Source organism: Rhinolophus sinicus, linkage group LG07, assembly GCF_036562045.2.
Source record: "Rhinolophus sinicus isolate RSC01 linkage group LG07, ASM3656204v1, whole genome shotgun sequence".
Lineage (NCBI taxonomy): Eukaryota > Metazoa > Chordata > Mammalia > Chiroptera > Rhinolophidae > Rhinolophus > Rhinolophus sinicus.
In genome coordinates, this window is record NC_133757.1 from 44,565,497 (window position 1) to 44,585,931 (window position 20,435).

The window sequence follows — 20,435 nt, forward strand, 5'->3', positions numbered from 1 at the left end:
AGATAGGTTGAAACAGGTGTTTCCATTGAATATTTTTCCTCTATGGCAATAAAAGTAATTTGGCAAGTTTTCACCTTATTTTAGATGAAATATTTATTCATGTATACGATACTCTACATTCAATTATTAGAGGTGACAATATGTTGCTAATTACTTATGTATCTCTCTTTTATCTGTTTTAAACAATGTAAATACAGATTAATAATAGTTTTTTTTTTAATTTTCAATTTTTTTTGCTCTTACATAGGAAACCAGACAGCAGTTAAAGCTTGTTTCTCATTTTCAACTGAAAAATTCAATCCCATCTTCCAGGAAGTCTGAATGGTGTGATGTCTAAAATTTCAGACTCTAGAGTGCAATACACTCAATATTAAAGCCAGTGAGTTTTTTGAGTAAGATTCTCATCCTGTTTAAGCCTCCTTATCTATGGAATGGAGCTAATAATGTTTATCTCATAGGGTTATTGAAATAATTAAATGAGGTACGAGCCTTTATCACAGAGCTGGCACAAGAAGCTGGTGAGGAATTAAGGATAGGACACTCGGATTTATAGGAATAGTAAGGAGTAGGGTTTTGGTTACGAAATTGTATAGAGCTCTGATACGAGGGGACTGTAGAATCACTGTTTGTCTTGTTATCTGGTGCATCCTTAAGAACCTAAAGCAGTGCCAGGAACATTATAGTTGTCCAACAAATGTTTGTTAAATATATAAATGTGTGATTATCCTGATTAGCTCTGACCTTGGGAAGAATTTCACCCATTATCAGACTAGAACACTGGCTGAACTTCCATATCTCATCTTGCAAACAATAGCACTAAATCACTCTCAACTATTTTATATAGTTCGTCCTCCTGCACCTGACAGGACTTCGCCCAAACCACCAAAGATAAGTGTCCCATCTTATACTTAAAATTTCCCTCCGGAGGAGGCTGCCTAATCTTCATAGAACCAAAAATTCTTCCTTCCTCTGGCTGTAAAACTTATCTGCTTCAACAATTACCTTTCTTATTCCCTCCCCTACCTCTGTCACTTTCTTATCAATATTTCTTTAGAAGTGCTTTGTATTTGCTGAGTGTTTTTTTTTTTGCCCCCATCTTATCAACCTTATTTTGAAAGTCAATCTTTTTGTTTGTTCTCATAAACCAATGGGAACTATTGGATGTCCTAAGCCAGCCAGCAGCCATGACCATGTCATCCAGGGATACACATAAAGGTTGGCCCTACCAAACATCTATTGCCTGTAGACAGGATTCTGGTAAGGTTGGGTATCATTTGGAAATACTTTTGTCAATTAGTATTAATTATCTTCTTTTGAAGTGTTCAGGAATAGATCCTATCTATCCTGGTAGGGGGAAGAAAAAGCATTCACATGTAAAATGATTAATGTTGTAAACTATTATATTTTTTTTGCTTTCATATAATATGTTTCTTGTTCATGTGATTTAGTTAAAAATGGCAAAAATGTATTTAAAATTTTAATTATTCTCTCTCATTTAGGTATCTAGGATAGTGTTACATTCTCGATAAGGACATCTTTAAGTGCATATACCTGATTTTAATAATATCTGCATTAGACAGAAAGGGCCAAAATGAAAACTTGTAGCTACTCCTGTCATTAGGTTTGGCTTGTTTATTTGGTAGTAACATGCAAAGCACTGATACGAAAGATACCATAATGATGTGAACAGAGAGATATGACAAAAGAAATGCTATAGGATTTTCATCTGAATAAAACTTGATTCCTGGTATGTGATTGATTGATTGATTGATTGATTTTTAATTTTTTTTTTTTTTGCTAAGTCACTATAGAACTAAAAACACAATCAAAATGGAAAGTCAGGGCATCTGGAAATCTTTCATTGGAAGTTTTAATTCATATTTAATCACCCAACTTGCCCAAGAAAATTTTGTTTCAAGTCCCAACTATTAGATACTAAATTGGGCATAACACACGTCTACTTCTGTTTTCAGGGACTTGTTAGTCATGGATATGGAAGAAAAATCATTATGCTATCACTTAGGCCCAATGAAATTTTCTTTGGAGGGATTGTATCACACAAGGCAAAAAGAGATTTTTATATGAATATAAGCCTCACAGGTTGTGGAAATTTTCCTAGTTTACTTAAAAAAAAAAAATCATTGAATTAATGTGCAGGTTAAAATTGTTTAACTGGATACCCCAAAAACTTCCTGATCAAGTCAAACAGAAACAGTTCTGACTTTCCAAAGTGAAAAATGGCTATTTGATTCCTAACTATGCAATAGGCAGGTTGACTCGGCAGAAAATAGACTGACAAAAGAAAGTACAGTTGAATTTCCTTCAACTTGATACTCCAGTGCCTGCTTTGCTGACCTAAAGAATTACTTTAAATGATACCGGAACAAGCTGGTAATTCTGCAATGAGTTCGCCGGCGAATGATAAATATCACAAGGAAAAGTCTCAGATGTCAATCTACTCATTCTGCCACTACTATACAGAAATCTGTACCCCTGGGAGCCACAATTCCTAGCATGGAAGTGTGCATTCGACACCAAAGACAATCAGGATATTTCTGGAATAGAAGCAACCAGGGAATAATGCTGCTGGGAATTAAAATCCATGGTTTTAACTAGAACTCTATAGAATCTATTTATCAATTGTTATGTGGCATAGATACCTGAGGAGATGAGACATGGGAAAGAGATGCTTTTAGTGCATGGGAGAGGAAAGGCTGTTAATTGGAGGTAATTGACTGGTATGAGCAGGCCTGAGAGCATCATTCTGGTAGAAAATATCAACAGTTAACAGGAGGATACCTAGCGCAGCGATGGGTGAGATGAAAAGACCACTCTGAAAGTGAAGGTGTAGAAAGCCACTGAAAATACTTTCTCTGTTCTCACACATTAATCTTTTCAGCCACTCATTATTGAAATTGAGGAGCTCTAATTATTGGCTTTGAGACCCAAATTGGGCACTTAACTCTATGTTCACAATTTTAACTATCTTGCTATAATGTAACTTGAAAACTGACTTCCTTTGAAGCTGTTAAGCATGTAGAAATGCCAGACTGAAAAAAAAAATGGGCCTTTCTGGGTGACTATAGGGCTCCTTACCCCTTAAACAGGAGGAATTTTACGGGGGACATATGTTTATATTCATGCTCATCAATTAAGATAACTGCAAAGGCCAGAAGGCACATTTAAGAATACTGTATTTTCTAATATAGTCATAGTTTTCATTCATATCATAAGACAGACAGAAAGGGGATCATTAACAAATCAACTTAGACATTTAGTGTTTGAATTTTTTTTCCTGACCCATTCATTGGGTTGTACCCAGAAACTCCATTAGAAAGAAACAAATAGTTTAATCAAATAATTTACACTTCTGATAAATAAAAGGTATTTATATTTCTCACATTTCCTGTTTGAGGAAAACCTTCCAGTTTTTCTAAGTAGAAGAATTTTTAGCAGATTATGATTTCATGGATATTTTCTACGTTATCATTCTAATTCCAGTCTGATGTATGACAGTGATGCTGGTGGCTATTCAGGATGAAGCTGTCCTTCTGGGTAGTCTAAACCCTCTCCTCCTTCTCAAATGTTTTTTTTTTCCTACATAAATTGATTTCACTACAAGAAAAAAAAGTGAGTTTTAATTAGGATAAAGCAAATGTATCATCATCAGAAGAACTGATCTCTGTGATGTGATTTCAAAAGGCATTAGATGGGCCACCAAGGTAACATTCTAATTAAATTTCTGCCATTCCCCTACAGAAAAAGGGCTTACATATAAATATAGCTAATTCACTCAGACTTATTTATTAGATTCATTTAACTAGGTTTTATAGTGCCAGTGTTTGTTAATATATTTGCTGCTATTTTTTCTTGTGTATTAGCACTTATGTTATTAGCAGGTCTGAACTGGATTAATCTTGAAATGTTGCTCACAGGAATTCACTCAGGTGGACAGATTTCTTTCTCAGTGCTATGCACCTGTTCTTACTGCACGTTTGATTACTACAGCAGACTTTATTCCTGGGATGTTCTCCAAGTTCATTTTTTCATTAAGTTTTGTTTCATTCTAAGTTGTTTACTTTGAGATAAGCTGGAAATCTACCTACTTTGAAGAGGAGGCCCTGCTCACATCTCTGTACCTTTTTTATTTTTAAAGATACAGAGGTTATTTGGTAATTGTATCATTTTAAGTTATTTGCTTTTGGCATCCAGTACTACATTCTAAAATCCAACCTGTGAAAAACTGATGTAGAATCAAACAGACATTAGATTTTCTAAATGATACTCCTGTGCTTCTGGAGCATGTGGCTTTAGGAACTATACTCCTAGTAATTTGGTAGTATTTTTAAAATTTACTTTCTCAGCTAAATTATACATTTGCACTTCTACCTGATAAAGGATGTATCATAAATGTCACTCTTGTAATGTCTACTCTTAGAGCAGAAAATCATGGTGACATTTCAAAAAAAGAATCTCCTTATTTTGCCTCATTTATCTAGATAGTTCTGGAAAATAGAATGATCTGGATTTCCTAATTCCTTTTTGCACTGCCTTCTCTTTTAGGGAGGGGGCTCTGTCTAGAATAATTATTATGGACCCAGTGCATAGTATAAAACAGGGAGGAGCTTATTGCTTTTACTTCCTAGGAAGTTTATGTACTGAGCCCTGGCAGCCCAGAATTTTTGAAGGATAAAATAATTCATTAGAATAAAGAGAAGTTAACATTTTCCCATAATTGATAAAAACGTATTAAGTAAGTGCTTTTCCCATTCTATTTTGTTCAAGATACCAAACACAACATGCTCTCAACTTTTATGCATTTTTATATTACACATATTCTTTTACCCACCTTGGTCCTCCTAACATCAATCGGTGCTGCATATTTGAATTTTACTTGTAAGTAAAGATGACATGGTTGTAGAAACAACTCAATGGCAATGTTGTAGAAAGTGCGGTTACAATTGCAGTATCATTCTGATAAAGCAGAATAGGGAATGCATTTTTAAACTCCTGTGAATGGAAACTCTAGGTGTGAGAAAAAGTGAAACTGAAATTTAACCCGAGAGAGAGAGAGAGAGAGAGAGAGAGAAAGAGAGAGACCACAAGAGTGAAAGCACAAGCAAGATAGAAAACCAATGCACTAGACTGAGAGAGACTATTACCAACTTCATTACAAACTCAACTAGCACAGTGATTGGGACTGTGCATAGTGAGCACAGTTATAAAATGATCTTGATGACTTTTAGTTAAAAGAATATTATTAAAAACAGTCCAGCTTCATTGCCATTAATTCTACTTCATAGTTCAATAGTACAATTTACATAGTTATATTTTACTCAGTATCCAAGGTTTTCCAAACTGGCCTTTTAATTACAGTTGCAAACTGATACAAATGGAATTTTAGAGTCATCCGGAACTGCTTACACTTCTGTTGGCATAACTCACTCGGGGATATAGTTAGAGGTCCCTTTTTCCAAATGGATGATAACTTCCCCCATGTATGAATTCTGATGGGCCCATTTTAACTCAACATTAAATGTGCGAAACTGCTAACTGCAATGGAACCCTAAAAGGCACATTTGTAGCATAAAAACTGTCACCTTTATAATGTTAATAAATTGCTTCATTAATAATTGAGGCTGACCTTTAAAATGTAGGAAGTAGCTTGTCTGTTTTGGTTAGTTACTGATGGATGTTAGCCTCATCAGTTTACAACAGATACAGATATGTAGAGATTGAATTTTTTTTTTCCTATAGCAGGAAAAATTTTATTTTTCCTATAGCACATCTCTGTCAAGTCAGATCAGATAAAGAAAGTATGGAGATTAAATGGGAAAATATTTTATGAGGTCATTTGTTTCTATTGAAAACTAAGTCAAAAGTTTGTCAGTGTTTTAATTCAAAAATAAAAGGATGAACATACTCAAGATATTACAGATGAATAAGACTCAATTGAGTCTACTATGTTCATTTAGTAATGAATAGAAGATATTCTCTGTGATGGGAAAGGCTGAATGACACCTGAAGGTTTCATTCATTCAACAAGCATATTTTGATTACTTATTTAATGCTGGCATGCACAGATGACAATGACATGATCCCAAATGTATGTTGCTCATATTGGCTCAGCCTCTAATGTTTTTCATTACTTGTGGGTTAGGCTCTAAAAGCTAGTGAACTTACAGTACCAATCAAGTGTAAAATTAAGGCAGTGTGTTTAGCCAGAACTTTGTAATACAGACACTAGAGTAGAATAGTGGTTTCAGTAGACATGTCTTCCTCTAAATTCACTCATGACTTGCACTGGGTGGATTTTTTTCTTTGCTGAGCCTCGTCTGACAGCTGCACACGTTTCTTCTGGCTTCTCTCTTTTAATCAAGGGCTTTTTTGCAGGAGCCTTCATTCTCCACATCACAACTGGGTGCCGGGGCCCAGCAGGACTCTGAATTCGGATGATCTTGGTGGAGGCAATGTAAGACATTTTCACTGTTTGCACTACAGCATTCATTAAATTTTTGGCTGCTTGGATTAGGGAGGTGACACTGTCCAACTGTAGGGGAAGACAAAAAAAAAAAAGAGCTATTATTCAATAATGCAACTGGGAACCTAATGAGATTTAATGTTATTAAAACTGAAAGGTATCACTTTGTTTTTGCACCAGAAATGAATGAGTTAATCTCCATTTTCTATATCTATGTATAATTATCTACATCAATCTGTATTTGAGTATTTATTTATTTATCTTACACACAGATAGATACATATACTATCTTCTAAGATGATATCTTAGAGACATTAATCTCTTTCTTTTGGTTGTCAGTGAAACGAATGCTATAAATTCTATATAATATTGTAAGGTCCAGATGGTCATTGCTTTCTCTGAAATGGATCTCCCTATTTGCAGATGTGACTGTCTACAATAAAAGCTATATTTTATTGTAGTAATTTTATAAGAACAATAACTGAAAATTCTTCCTCTCAAGGAATTCACAGTTTAATATAAATATCATACATACATATGAATGTACACATGCATGTAACTACTTACTTTCATGAATATTTCCCAAATATTTTCACCTAATAGATTCTCTTTATTTAACACAGAACTTTTAAGTCTTATCATGCAGTGTTTTAAGGTAGAAAAAGCCAAGGCTCTCAGTCAAATTAAGTTGGGTTTAAATTTCAAGTCTGCTATTTCATAACTTGGGTAAATAACTTAACCATTTTCATCCTGGTTTCCACAGATGTTAAATTGGAAAAAAATGCTTATTAAAGTTAAATAATATGTGTAAAGAGCCTAGTAGAGTGACTGCCAAATAGTTGATTATTATTAAATATAATTTCCTTTGTTCCTTAAGAAGACTAACAAAAATTGTTAATTATGAAGATATGTTTTAATGACATTTCTAAAAGAATTCTGCCTTTAATTGTTATATTTTCTGGATTGTTCACAAAACAATCTCATGGAAAACGGGGTGGTATTCCTAGAATCTTGTAAAATACCTTAGAACTAAGCCAACTTGGTTTATTTTTATACAACTAATGCCTCTTCCATTATTTTAGTTTGATGGATTGTCATCCACAACCAACTCATACAAGAAAATGTGCCTCCACTGTCACCTGTCTGTGATTTGTGCTTTCAGGGTTGGGACTCAAACACCAGCTCTGTAGTTACTAAAATCCATCAGCAGCTGCCTGGCCTGAGTACACTACCTTTGTAGTTTGTGGAGTCTCATCTCACATACAGAATAAATGAGTGAAGGAAGGTAGTAAGCGGAGATTATGTGCCTGGGGCAGTGGTCTAGCTGGTTGCTTCCTAGGAAAAATTTTAATTACCACCATTATATGCCAAGCCTGAAATCCTTGAAAAGGTAACATCAAAAAATATATAATTTGAAAGGTAATAATACTTGGCAACTATACATGTTTAAGTCTTTTGACTTATTGAAGCCAGAAATGGAAAATCTGTACATGTGGCAGGAATGACAAATGTATTACAAACATTAAATAGGATATCATGAAGCACTCATATGTATTTCAGTGGAAATTTACAGCTTCTGAATCTCTACACAACTGAAAAAAACAAACAAACTATACTTTGAATAGAATAACACAATTTGTTATTAACATTACTCTGTGACACATTGTAGGTGAAAATCTGCACTTTAATAATTAGCAATTTTCATTAAAAACTTCCTGGAGCCCAGTTAGATTCTGAAATTGTTTCCAATCTCACTACAGGAAAAAAAAAGATTATTTTTTTCTTTTTTTCTAAATGATGAATCATCGTGAATAGTATTGAGGATACTTGGCAAGTTTCTCACTCGAACATGAAAATCTTTGTTTTACTCTGAGGGCTCTGTGCTACAATAAAGTCTCTACAAAAAAAGGTCCTAGGGACCTGCTGTCATTCAGGATTTCAGTTGGGACTTTGGCTTTCATACCCTAAAACTTACATTATGTTTTCCTCCTTTGGACTCTGTAACCTTGTCATGCATAGATTGTATTTATTTCATTTCCTTTTAATTTTTCCATATAAGTGGTATATATAAAACCAATAGTCTAGAGAGGATGTAAAATGTTGAAACTGGATTATCTTCTTTCCTCACTGAATCATCAAAGCCCTGTTTGTGCCATTGTGATTTGTTATGCCGGCCTCTGAAAAATCCTTTAACTTTAAAATCCATAGTATAACTGCTCTAGGAGACTAAAACAACAATAACAAAACAAACAAATAAACAAACAAAAGCCAACAGGACAAATTATCACCCTAGGAGAGCATGAAGACTGGTTTTGCAGATACATTAGGACAATACTACAAGAATACTCTTATTTCATGAGGACAGCTTGTAGGACATTCTATAAGGATCTTTGCAGTCCAAGAGCTATGTGTGCCTAAGATTCATAATTCTCTGCTCTCAGCCAAATCACAGGCCACACAAGCAATGGGCACACCCCAGCCTAGTAAGTGGTAGGAATTTTGTTGGAGGCCCAAGCAAGCAGTGCCTCAGACCTACTGATAAATAATAACTTCACAATTTCATGTCTGCAAAAAATCATTTTAAGTTCTCTTACCCAAGCCTACTTTCATGAAAAGTCCTTCAAAGCAAAGACTCAATAGAATCCTGAAAATGAAGACAAATTTGAACAGGGAAATGCATCACATTATGGTCTCTGTGTCCAACTTATTGAACAAAGATTTCTGAAGTTCACAAACGACCCTGTGCAAGACAACAATGTCAATTTACTCTAAAGGCCTGGTAAAATAATCAGACTATGAAACTCAGGTCCAAAAATTATTTTACCATTACAAATCACTTTCACCAACTGAAAATTCTGCTAGGCAAATGTCACTTGAAATATTTACCATAGAAGGAGCTATTTTCCCTAACACCTGGTGACACTCCTCTCTGACCTAGATGAAGAGCTCTTGATCAAGGTATCCACTGAAAACAAAAACGGCTTCTAAGGTCTTCAAACCTCCTATGGTTTTATATGTAAATATTTGTAGGCACATATACCAGAGGTGCCAAAAAAAAAAAAAAAATGTACACAAGTGGACACATTGGTCAACGTTACTCAAGCAGTAGTTTCCTGTAATCAAAAGTGTCTGGACTCTGATGGTAAGCACTTTGAGAACCTCTTTTAATTGCAGAAGTCAAATGTGACTTGTATTTATTTTTTGTTATTGATAAATTATTGTTTTATAATTTTAATACAATTTTCGTTTCTTAAAATGTGTATACATTTTTTGGGCACCCTCTGTATATAAGAAGCTTTCTGTTTCCCCATTCCTTAAATAGTGTCACGGTTTTAACTAACTTTTCAAATAGGATTTTGACCTAAATCAAAGGCCTCTGTCCTGGATAAATCAGAGTTCTGCTCTCCTATCACAGTAAATAGGAAGATAGCCCCCTTTCCTATGTTGGTGACTTGTGCTTGTTCTTACAACACTTGTGTGGCTTCAAAATAACCAAGCTTGTCCGTCTCTTAATGACATAATACATTTCTCAATATTGTCTATATGAAAACATAAATTTGTAAGTTCTACCTCATTTTTTTGAGGATCTAGATAAATATAAAATGATTATGTTCATAAGTCAGCTCTTAGTCTAATGCATGATGTATCTGCAAACAATCCAAATTATAACCATCTAAATAGAGTCCTATTACTATTCTTTAGGAGTCTTAGTTTACATTATTACAGTGTTTCTTCTGTGTTCTGTGATATGGACTATGTGATTTCAGTTAAGCTACAGTATAAATTTGTCCAGTCCTAAAAGTGTTTTCAGACAAAAGATTCAATCCTACTTAGAGATATGTCTACAACCCTTTGCTACAGAAAAGGAGCTTAGTAACAATAAAGGGTATTTTCTTTTTCTTCATAAAATGACAAAATTTTGTCCATGTAACTAGTACACATAGAATGACTGGATCTTTTCTTACAAAAACCAACCTTGCATACTTGTCATGTCAGTCTCGACAACTTCATCAAGCTGAAATGTCTGCTGGCAAACCTTTGTCAAGATCCTATTGTAATTACTGATAGCCAAGAAAAGAAAAAAAAAAAGACATGCTAGCTTCCTTTATCTTCTCAGTTTCTCATTTACATTATATCAGAACACTACGATATCTTATGCTCATAGTACACTACTCTAACTCCCTATTCTGGACACAAGACCTTCATCAGATACATGTTTGCATGAGGATGCTAAGCTTGAGTGAATCTCACTCCCACTGACGTGGATCTTACTTCCTTGCACCTGGGTTGTCATGTAAGGAAAGCACAGCTTCCCAACCCTTGTATGAAGTGCCATACCAACTACTGCTGCTGGGACTACTGTGGATAGGAAAGCCTGATGTTGCCTGGAAAGATGTATTTCCTGTCCCATAACCTTCTGACTAAACTGGTGCCAAGTGTAGCCTATGCTGTTCTTGTGAATCTCAATGTTTTCCTGAACTTAAAGATCCCTCACACCTGTATAAATGCAATACTTAAACAGCCACTTGTGTGGAGTTTGGCTCCAGGTATAACAATAACACCTTATAAAAATTGCTAATATCTACTATGTGCTTCTAATATGTTGGCACTGTTTAAGCAGTTGACATATTTAACTCAGGGTAACTCGATGAGGTAAGTATACTATTATCTCTGTTTTGTAGGTGAGGAAACAAAGGAACTAGACGGTAGCTTGCTCAAGGCAATACAGCTATTAAATGGTAGAGCTGGAATTTGAGCTAGGCAGTCTGGTTTAAGTGCCTGATGCTCTTACCTATTACACACCCCTGTGTCTCAGTAATATGTCACTTCTGATGTATGTTTCTTTTTAGATATTGAATAGTTGGAGCAATTGCACTAACATTAATACAATGTCTAAAATGTTTTAATAATTGACTACTCAAAACTGCTATTGGTACTAAGAAAATGAGGGTATTTTACTTGCCAAGGTATTTTGTCAGAATGGTGGTTTGATAATGTTTGTACTCCATCATTTTCCACGTAGCACAGTTTTTAGCATATAGAAATAGTCATCCTCATAGACTCTAGCCATTTAAAGACTTTTAGATTAAGACCTTTGTAACAAAACATTTTTAAATTTTAAAATGTGGATCTCAATAAACAAATCAATAAGGCAAAGAAAAACTATAAATCATATTATATTAGCTTGGTGCAAAAGTAACTGCGGTTTAAACTAAAAATAATTGCAAACACCGCAATTACTTTTGCACCAAACTTATAGCTTTTAGGACATGGGAATGTATAACATTTCATCTTTAAAATGTGTCCCACTGCAAATACAAACCAAATCTCTTTTCTGATTAAAAATTAAATCAATTTGTTTACCTTGGTTTTGCAATAGAAATCAGGATTTGGTTTCCTGACCTTGGAGTTTCTGTTTAACCCTTATTTAGTTTTAAAATTTGCAGTTAATCTACTTGAAATAAGGTTAGAATAGGCAATGGAAAGGATATTTATTATGTATGTGTGTTGGTAGATAACAAGTGACAGCATAAATAATGATTTCTTTAAAAAAATGAATATTGTATGGTCTTTCTAACTTATATATGCTGTTAACATCTCTGTATTAATCTAGCAGTGGTATCTGTGTGCCACAGGAGATATTTAAGTATATATTTATTAGCAAAAATACATAATCTAAATCAATATGTTTCTATTATCCACCTTGAACCTCTCTTGAGGACCTAATTTTATCCTGACACTTGCTTAAAACATTCTTTTGTTTCTGAACAGATTTTTAGAAGAATGGCCTATATTGAAATCATTCTCCCTTCTTAGATGCATTAAAAACATGTTAAATAACCAGGTTGGCTTAATGGGAAAATCAAATAAGGGACTTTTCTAAGGCTAGTCAAAATGGACTTACATATCCAAATTGAAATTGTCAAGCTTGTAATTAAATTGAGAATGTGGCTCCTTCTTTGAATATGAAGAGTTATTCCAATGGATCACTGATAGGATTTGCATAGTAAATTTATCCTTTGCTAACTCTCCATTTGAACATGATAACAGAAAAGGACAACTTAAGTTGAAAAGATAAAAAAAAAAATCAATGCATGGAATAACTAAAAAAAAAAAAAAAATTAACACTACTGAGAGGGCCAGGCATGAAATGAAATATGACATTTATTCAGTTGTAATCTTGTTCTGTCAAAAAACATTTTCCAAGCTAATTTTATTTTCTAAAGCAAATACTCTAGTCAAAAGTATTTTGTATCATGCTAAAAGGAAATAATTACAAACATAACGCCAATTCAGGTGGCAATTTCAAATTCTATTTGAAATGCCCTGTTATAAGAATAGAATATTAATGATTAGTTATCTTTCAACCATGTTGACTTAAAGCAAATGCTTAACTGAAGAACAAGTTTTCTATAAAAATTGCAGCCCAGGTACTAGATACACCAATTCAGAAAAATTAGTATATTATTTCCTAAGTAGAGCTAGCAAGAGTGTGCTGGATTTGGCATGGTTCTCTCAACAACCATGCATCAACCCGTGCATTCTTTTCTCTCAAGCATCAGGCAGGGCACTGAGATCTGCTGTCTCCATAGACATCTATTGATAATATTCAACCTGACATTTTATCTGTGCTGCAAGAATTCTGGGCTGAGAGTAGGAAAGCACCAGTCTTTGACCTACATTCTACACTCATCTCTTGCATGACATAGGCAAGGAAAAACTAGGTTGTGTGAAGCTACAAATCCAAATGGCATCAGTTTTCCAATGCATGCAACGACTGCCAATCCACAGACCTTTTCACATCCTTGCTATTTTGCAACCTGTCTTCATCATCATTGTTCTATCATGTTCACTCCAATATTGGCAATATTCCAACATTCCTTAGCTTGTTTCTCTCTGCTGCAAACATCTACTAGAAGAGAATTGTCCATGTCCCTAGCACTGATTCACAGGTCACTTTACTGCTTTTAGAGAATCCCCTCATTGCGTCAATGGTTTTCTAGATGAATTCACAGCCACCAACCTGAACCTGATAGACAATGTGTTTTTGTGTCTTTAGCCAATTATTGCACTCATTCTACCCAAACATTATTTCAAACTTCCACTCTTATCAAACTTCTGGTACCTCATATTCTCACTTGTTCTTCATATTATATCACTTAAAATATAGCTGCCTTCTGAAAATTTTGAACAATTGGTAATTCTTTTTTACGAAGGTATCTTTTTTCTATTCCTTTAGATTGTTTTTTTTTTCACTATAGTATTTAAATGTTTGTAAAACTCTATCTTATCAGACCAAGACTTTTGAAAGGTTTTCTATATTCCCTTATACTATTTTCCTCTCTTCTCACTTACTTCTCAAGCAATCGACTCTTACTTTCACAAAAATAAGTTTTCCCTTTTTTCTAATAGATATCAATATAATATGCATTAAATATATGTGATATACTATAATTAAATATATATATATTAATATATAACATAGTATCTAATATAGCATATTACGTATATGTTAAATACATAATATGTACATTGAGTAATTTAATATGTATCCCAGTGTATTTGATTTCTTTCAATCATATTTTATTTATAAGATCAATTAATTCTTATTTCAGTATGATATTCCATTATATAAAACTATCATAGTTTATTTATCCAATCTACTATTGATGGTCTTTTAGGTAGTTTGGGGCTATAAGGAATAGCAATTTTTGAATATTCTGGTGCATGTATTTTAGTGAACACATATATAAAATTTTGTTGGGCATGTACTTGAGAGCATAATTATAGTCATAAAAATGCACATATTAAGTTTTATTGGATGCTTCCAGAGATTTCCAAAGTGTTCCTGCAAATTTATACTTCTACTACATAGCAGTATATGAGAATTCCCACTGCTAAAATCTCAACCCCCACTTCCCCCCCCCATATTTTTCACTTTAGCTATTTTGGCAGGTTTATAGTTGATATTTTAATTGACACTTCATTGACAACTAATGAAGCTGAGAATATTCTCCTATGTTTATATTGACCTGCATCTAGAGACCTTGCAAACTTCACTTAATTCTTATATGTTTCTCTAGATCCTTTTGGATTTTCTATCTACACAAGCATGTTACTATGAATTAGATGTACCTCTTTTATAGTTACATATAAATGGAATTTAAAAGTGTTTTTTTGTGTTTGTGTCCTTTACTCAGCAATACATCTGTAAGATTCACCCATGTTGCTGCATGTATTAGTAAGTTATTCTGTTTATTATAGAGGAGTATTAAATTTTATACACATACCACAACTTGTCAATCCATTCACCTGTTGCGTGACATTTGGTTTGTTTACAATCTCTTATTATTGTGAATAAAGCGTCTATGGCCAGTCTTATACAACTATTTCATAGCATATGTTTTTATTTCTTTTGGCTAGATGTCCAGAGGTAAAACTGCTATGTTAGATTTTAAGTGTATCTTTAACTATAAGAAACTATGAGACAGTTGACCACACTTATTTTACCATTTTAAGTTCCCACCAAAAATAATAAGAGTTAGAACTACTCCACATCCTTGGCCATCTCAGTCAATCTTTTAAAACACATACTTTTAAAATATATATACACTTTTGAGTCTTTTTAAATTTTAGACAGGAGAGTATGAGAGTAAGAGTATGAAGTGAAATGTCATTGTGGTTTTAAGTTGCTTTTATCTGATTACTAATGATGCTGAATATATTAGGGGACTTAATAAACCCTCACACATTTTAAATAAAATATCTGTTAAATACTTTGCTTCATTTCTGGACTACCTTCTTTCTATTCACTTTTAGTGTTCTTTATATATCTGGATACAAATCCTCCGTCAGATATATGTATTACAAATATTTTCTCCCAGCCTGTGATTTTCTTTTCATTTTTTTTAAACTCAGCCTTTCTAAAAGCACAAGTTTTTAAATTTGATGAAGTCCAGTTTATAATTATTTTTCTTTTATGGTTAATGACTTTTTTGTCCTATCAAAAAGTGTTTGGTTACAACAAGTTTATCAATATTTTCTTTATGTTTTCTTGTAGATGCTTGAAGTTTTAGATTTATGCTTAAGGCTATGGCCAACTTTGTATTGAATTTTGTTTATGAAGTTATATAGAGTGCCTTATTTTTCCCCATATAGATAATCCAATCATTCAAGCATCATTTGGTGAAAATGTTTTTCTTTCTTTTTAAATTATCTTGGAATCAATGTCAAAATTAAATTGACCATATATGTGTGGGCCTATTGCTGGACTTTCTATTCTGTTTCATTTCTATGTTTGCTTTTATGCCAGTACCATACTGTCTTAAATGCTAGAGATTTCTATTAAGTTTTGAAATAAAATATATTAAATATAAATTTGTTCATCTTTTTAACAATTGATTAGACTTATTTGTATTTCTATATAATTTATAGATCAGCTTGATAAGTTCAACAAAAATGCCTGTTAGGATATTGGTTGGAATTATGTTTAATGTAGAGATCAAGGGCCAGCCCGGTGGCTCAGGTGGTTGGAGCTCTGTGCTCCTAACTCCTAAGACTGCCAGTTCAATTCCCACATGGGCCAGTGGGCTCTCAACCACAAGGTTGCCGGTTTAACTCCTCAAGTCCCGCAAGGGATGGTGGGAAGCGCCCCCTGCAACTAAGATTGAACACGGCACCTTGAGCTGAGCTGCCGCTGAGCTCCCAGATGGGTCAGTTGGCTGGAGCACGTCCTCTCAACCACAAAGTTGCCAGTTCGGCTCCCACAAGGGATGGTGGGCTGCACCCCCTGCAACTAGAAACGGCAACTGGAGCTGGAGCTGAGCTGCACCCTCCACGACTAAGACTGAAAGGACAACAAATTGAAGCTGAACGGTACCCTCCACAACTAAGATTGAAAGGACAACAACTTGACTTGGAAAAAAGCCCTGGAAGTACACACTGTTCCCTGATAAAGACCTGTTCCCCTTCCCCAATAAAATCTTAAAAAATATATATGCATATATATATATATATATATATATATATATATATATATATATATATATATATGTATATATATGTGTGTGTGTGTATATATATACATATATATAGAGAGAGAGAGATCAATTTCGATAGAAATGAGATAATATTGACTCTCAATCTATGAACACAGTTTTCTATTTTTAATGTTTTAATTTCTCTCAACAAGAGTTTGTAGCTTCCAATTTAAACATCTTACATATATGATGATAAACTGTCCCCTAATATTTTGGTTTTGATGCTACTGTAAACATTATTTTAAAAATTTCATTCTCTGATTTTTTATTGCTAATATACAGAGCCACAACTGATGTTTTGTTTGTTTCTTTCTTTTGTATTTTGGTCTTGTTTCTTACAATATTTCTGCAGTTCACAAATTGGGTCCAGGGAGAAATCTAGAGTGAATGTAGGGCTGAACCCAAGGCTATAATTACCATTAATTTGCTAATGATTAGGATTCTCAAAAATCTCATCATTATCCCAAGCTCTAAAATTCCTTATCTATGTTAAGACAACATCAACCAGTCAATCATGTAAACAAAAACTAAAAATCACTTTTGACCACTCAAATTTGGTAAATCATCAAAGCCCTTCAATCCAATACTATCAATATCTTGCCTTCTGTACTACCACCACCCTGAGGCAGGTCAGTACCTTCTCTAACTCGGATAACTGCAATATGTTTTTAAGTTCTCTCTGTGCATTTTTGCTCTCCTCTTGTCCATTCTCTATAATAACACAAAATAATCTCTCAAAAAAATCAATTTCTTTTTAATACACTGATGGATTTTCATTAGACTTTAAAATATATCTTCATTCTAAACTTTCTGTTACAGATTACAAAGCCTTACATAAAATCTTGTATCTTCCGGCTTAACCAACTTTATTTCTTGTTTTTTACATTATATGATTTAACCATATAATGTAACTAAAACAAGCTAACTAAAATAATTTAGTTTTTAAATATGCCACATATTTCTCCTCACCTCCAAGACTATTCATAAGACATTTCCTGTCTGGAAATAACCTCTTCTCTTTTCATCAGGGAAACTCCTTTTCTTCCCTTAGGTCTCACATTAATTTCAGTTTCTCAGGAAAGCATTCTGTGATACCTAGACTAGACCAGATTGCCTTTTCATACGTTCTATGTTTCACCTAGCATTAGAGTCATCTTATGACATAAGATCCATGTAAAAAAAATAATGCTGTCTTTTTCACCCTAACTACTTGAGACAGGCTACAGGAGATATTTTGCACACAAATAAATTACCTGAAATACTATTTAAATAAGTTACAGAACTATAAGTACAAAAAACATATACAAAATATTTTCAAGATAGTCATGGTCTCAATTATTCTTTTCTATTGTAACCCAAAACAATATTCCCCAGACATTCCATACCCAAACTCCATAAAACAAAAGTTTTGCATGTAAGCACAAAACTGTTGGCACAAAAATCCTCGATCAAATGATGCTTCTCAATATTTATGTTTAAAACTCAGAGCACAAATCTGTTGAAAGACGTGTTTATCAGAAAATTCCAAACTCCCACATTTAGATAAACATCACTCTTAATGATTTTAATGTAACATGTCATAAAAATATGTCTATCAGCCCAAAAATAAAACATCAGTTTCATAGTAAATAACCTATATTTGCACCCCATCTGCACCGCATCCTAGATATGCAGCCTGGGAAGAAGTTAATTAACTTCTCTGAGTTCCTGTTTCCTTTTAGTAAAACTACAATAAAGATACATTTCAGGATTGGCTATTAAGATGAAATGCGATAACATTTATAAGATGCTTAGCTAGGGCTTTACACATACATGTACAGATACACAAAATGCCAGTATGGTTTTTATGAGTTTGTATGGTGAACTAGCAAAATGTAACAGAATTTAGAGATTTTGATGGAACAAAACTGAGGACAAATTCTACCGATGTTTGAAAGCCAGGAGCAGCACAAAAACATTTCTTGACAATAAGAGGTGAGGGACAAGTACTATGACTCTTTCCCATCAAACACACACACACACTTTACACACTTCTTAAATTTACATGAGATCATCTCTGCTAATCAAAATTCCTTTAATGAGTGTATCAGTCAGGATCTAGGGAGGGAAACAAATGATCTCAGGTGTTTCAAACATGAAATCTAGTACAGGAAATTGATGATTGTGAAGCAACACTCAAGTCACCATCTGCATGAACTGATACCATTCCTAGTACTGGAGGAGATGGAAAAGATGAAGCCACGACAAGCAGCTAACACACCAAAAGTGGATGATGGCTTGCCAACTGTCTCCCATTGGTTAAACCCAGCTGAAAACCAGTAGTCAAAAAATCTTGGGAAGAGAAAGCTCTGAAAGTAAAATTAACCTTGACTATCAAAATTAGGTTTCTGCATAAGCAAGCATGTTCCCCTCAGTTTCCATATGCCATGGTTGTATTCATAAAATCTCATAGCCTTACTTACCATTTCTGTGATTATAATATTGTGTGTGTTTGAAAAAGAAAGTTCACATGTACTCTCAATCAAAGAAATGTTTACACAAAATCAAGTAGTTATTTTCCCTACCTCTATTTTTAGTAAAATAAAATATGGCAGAGTGATGACTTCTTTCTCTCTCAAGGCTTTTATATACTTATGATACTTAAGATGCAGTTAAACACACCTATGCTTCTTCAGACGAAATCCAGTATTTTGTTGAGAAAATAAAGGCTACAGGAGTAAGGGGGGGATGGTGATGATGCATAAATAAACTTTAAGTTATTACTTATATAAATAAGCATATACATTGTATATACTTATATACAGAACGTGGTTTTCTAATTTTAAGTAAAATGTCAGCTTCTCTGTTGTTTCAAAGTATATCTGAAATTCTGCCTCATGCTGCAAATTTTCTTTGTAACCCAGTTTTTCCAGAGACTTCGAAGATTTGACCATTATTTAACATTACTCAATAAAAGATAGCATCGGCGTCTGTTATCAAATTAAAAACTGAATTTCACAATTATTTAAAAAAAGTTATACTGAACATATGACTAGTTTAGACAATTACAACAAAAACGAATGCAAGGCTGCTAGCTTTCTGGACACCTATTTTAATACCTTATGCTTCCCATAGTCTCATTTAATTGGTAGATCGGGGTGCTACTCCAGCCCCATGCCTGCTTTGTCCTGCAGACATTATGATTATGTACTGTGTCAGTGGTTTAAATCCAGGATAAGAATCAGCAGCATTAACTTACACAATTATTGCTTCCTCCACACACTAGAAGGAAAGGGCAGCAGGTAACAAGACAGAACAGTGCTTTGGAAATTATTTCAGAAGCCTGGAGCAACAAAATGCTGTTATCTCAGATGTGAGGCATGGAATATGTCAGGTATAAAAAAATTCACCTTGAAGAAAACAAAATGTCTGTAAAACGAATGCCTTCTATTTATTTGAGACTCACAAACTTTGTATCTGAGTGAATGTCAGAGGTTGGAAAGTGTCCATAATGGAGAAATACTAAAAAGTTGTGTTCTTGAATTTAGTTGCTTTTCAAATCAGAAATCTCTCTCTTCCAGCCTAGAGTGTCTTATAAAACACACACAAAAAAATCTTCCAGAGTCTGCCTATTGATAAGCACATCTGTCTCCTAGTTGAGAGGATGAGATTCAAACACATTTCAGAGCAGATGGTTGTTGCCCTCCCAGCTGCTTAGAAAATGGGAAACTACATTGACAGCAAGGCCTAACCCCAAAGGTGCCTAAACTAACCCTTCCAGGCACTGAATTCAGTAGGTAGTAGAAGCATGAAGCCATGTGTGGTTTTTAATCACTGTGATCTTAGTCTTTGTGTGAATTTAAAGATTGAGGCCCACAGGGTAGCTGAGTTACTATGTAGGTGTGTAGATGTGTAGGGGGAGAGGAGAGGGAGAA

General features: G+C 34.0%; 1 protein-coding gene across 5 annotated transcripts in view; it reads right to left on the reverse strand.

Moving 5' to 3' along the window:
• Nucleotides 1-1,775: 1,775 nt before the first annotated feature.
• CTNNA3 (catenin alpha 3) overlaps nt 1,776-20,435 on the reverse strand; it is a 1,442,547-nt gene continuing 1,423,887 nt past the window's right edge. For all 5 annotated transcript variants that reach the window (XM_019731774.2, XM_074339503.1, XM_019731775.2 and 2 more), the window contains one exon: nt 1,776-6,550. In XM_019731774.2, the coding sequence (XP_019587333.2) occupies nt 6,263-6,550 (288 nt within the window). In that variant the 3' untranslated portion in view covers nt 1,776-6,262. The remainder of the gene's footprint in view (nt 6,551-20,435) is intronic.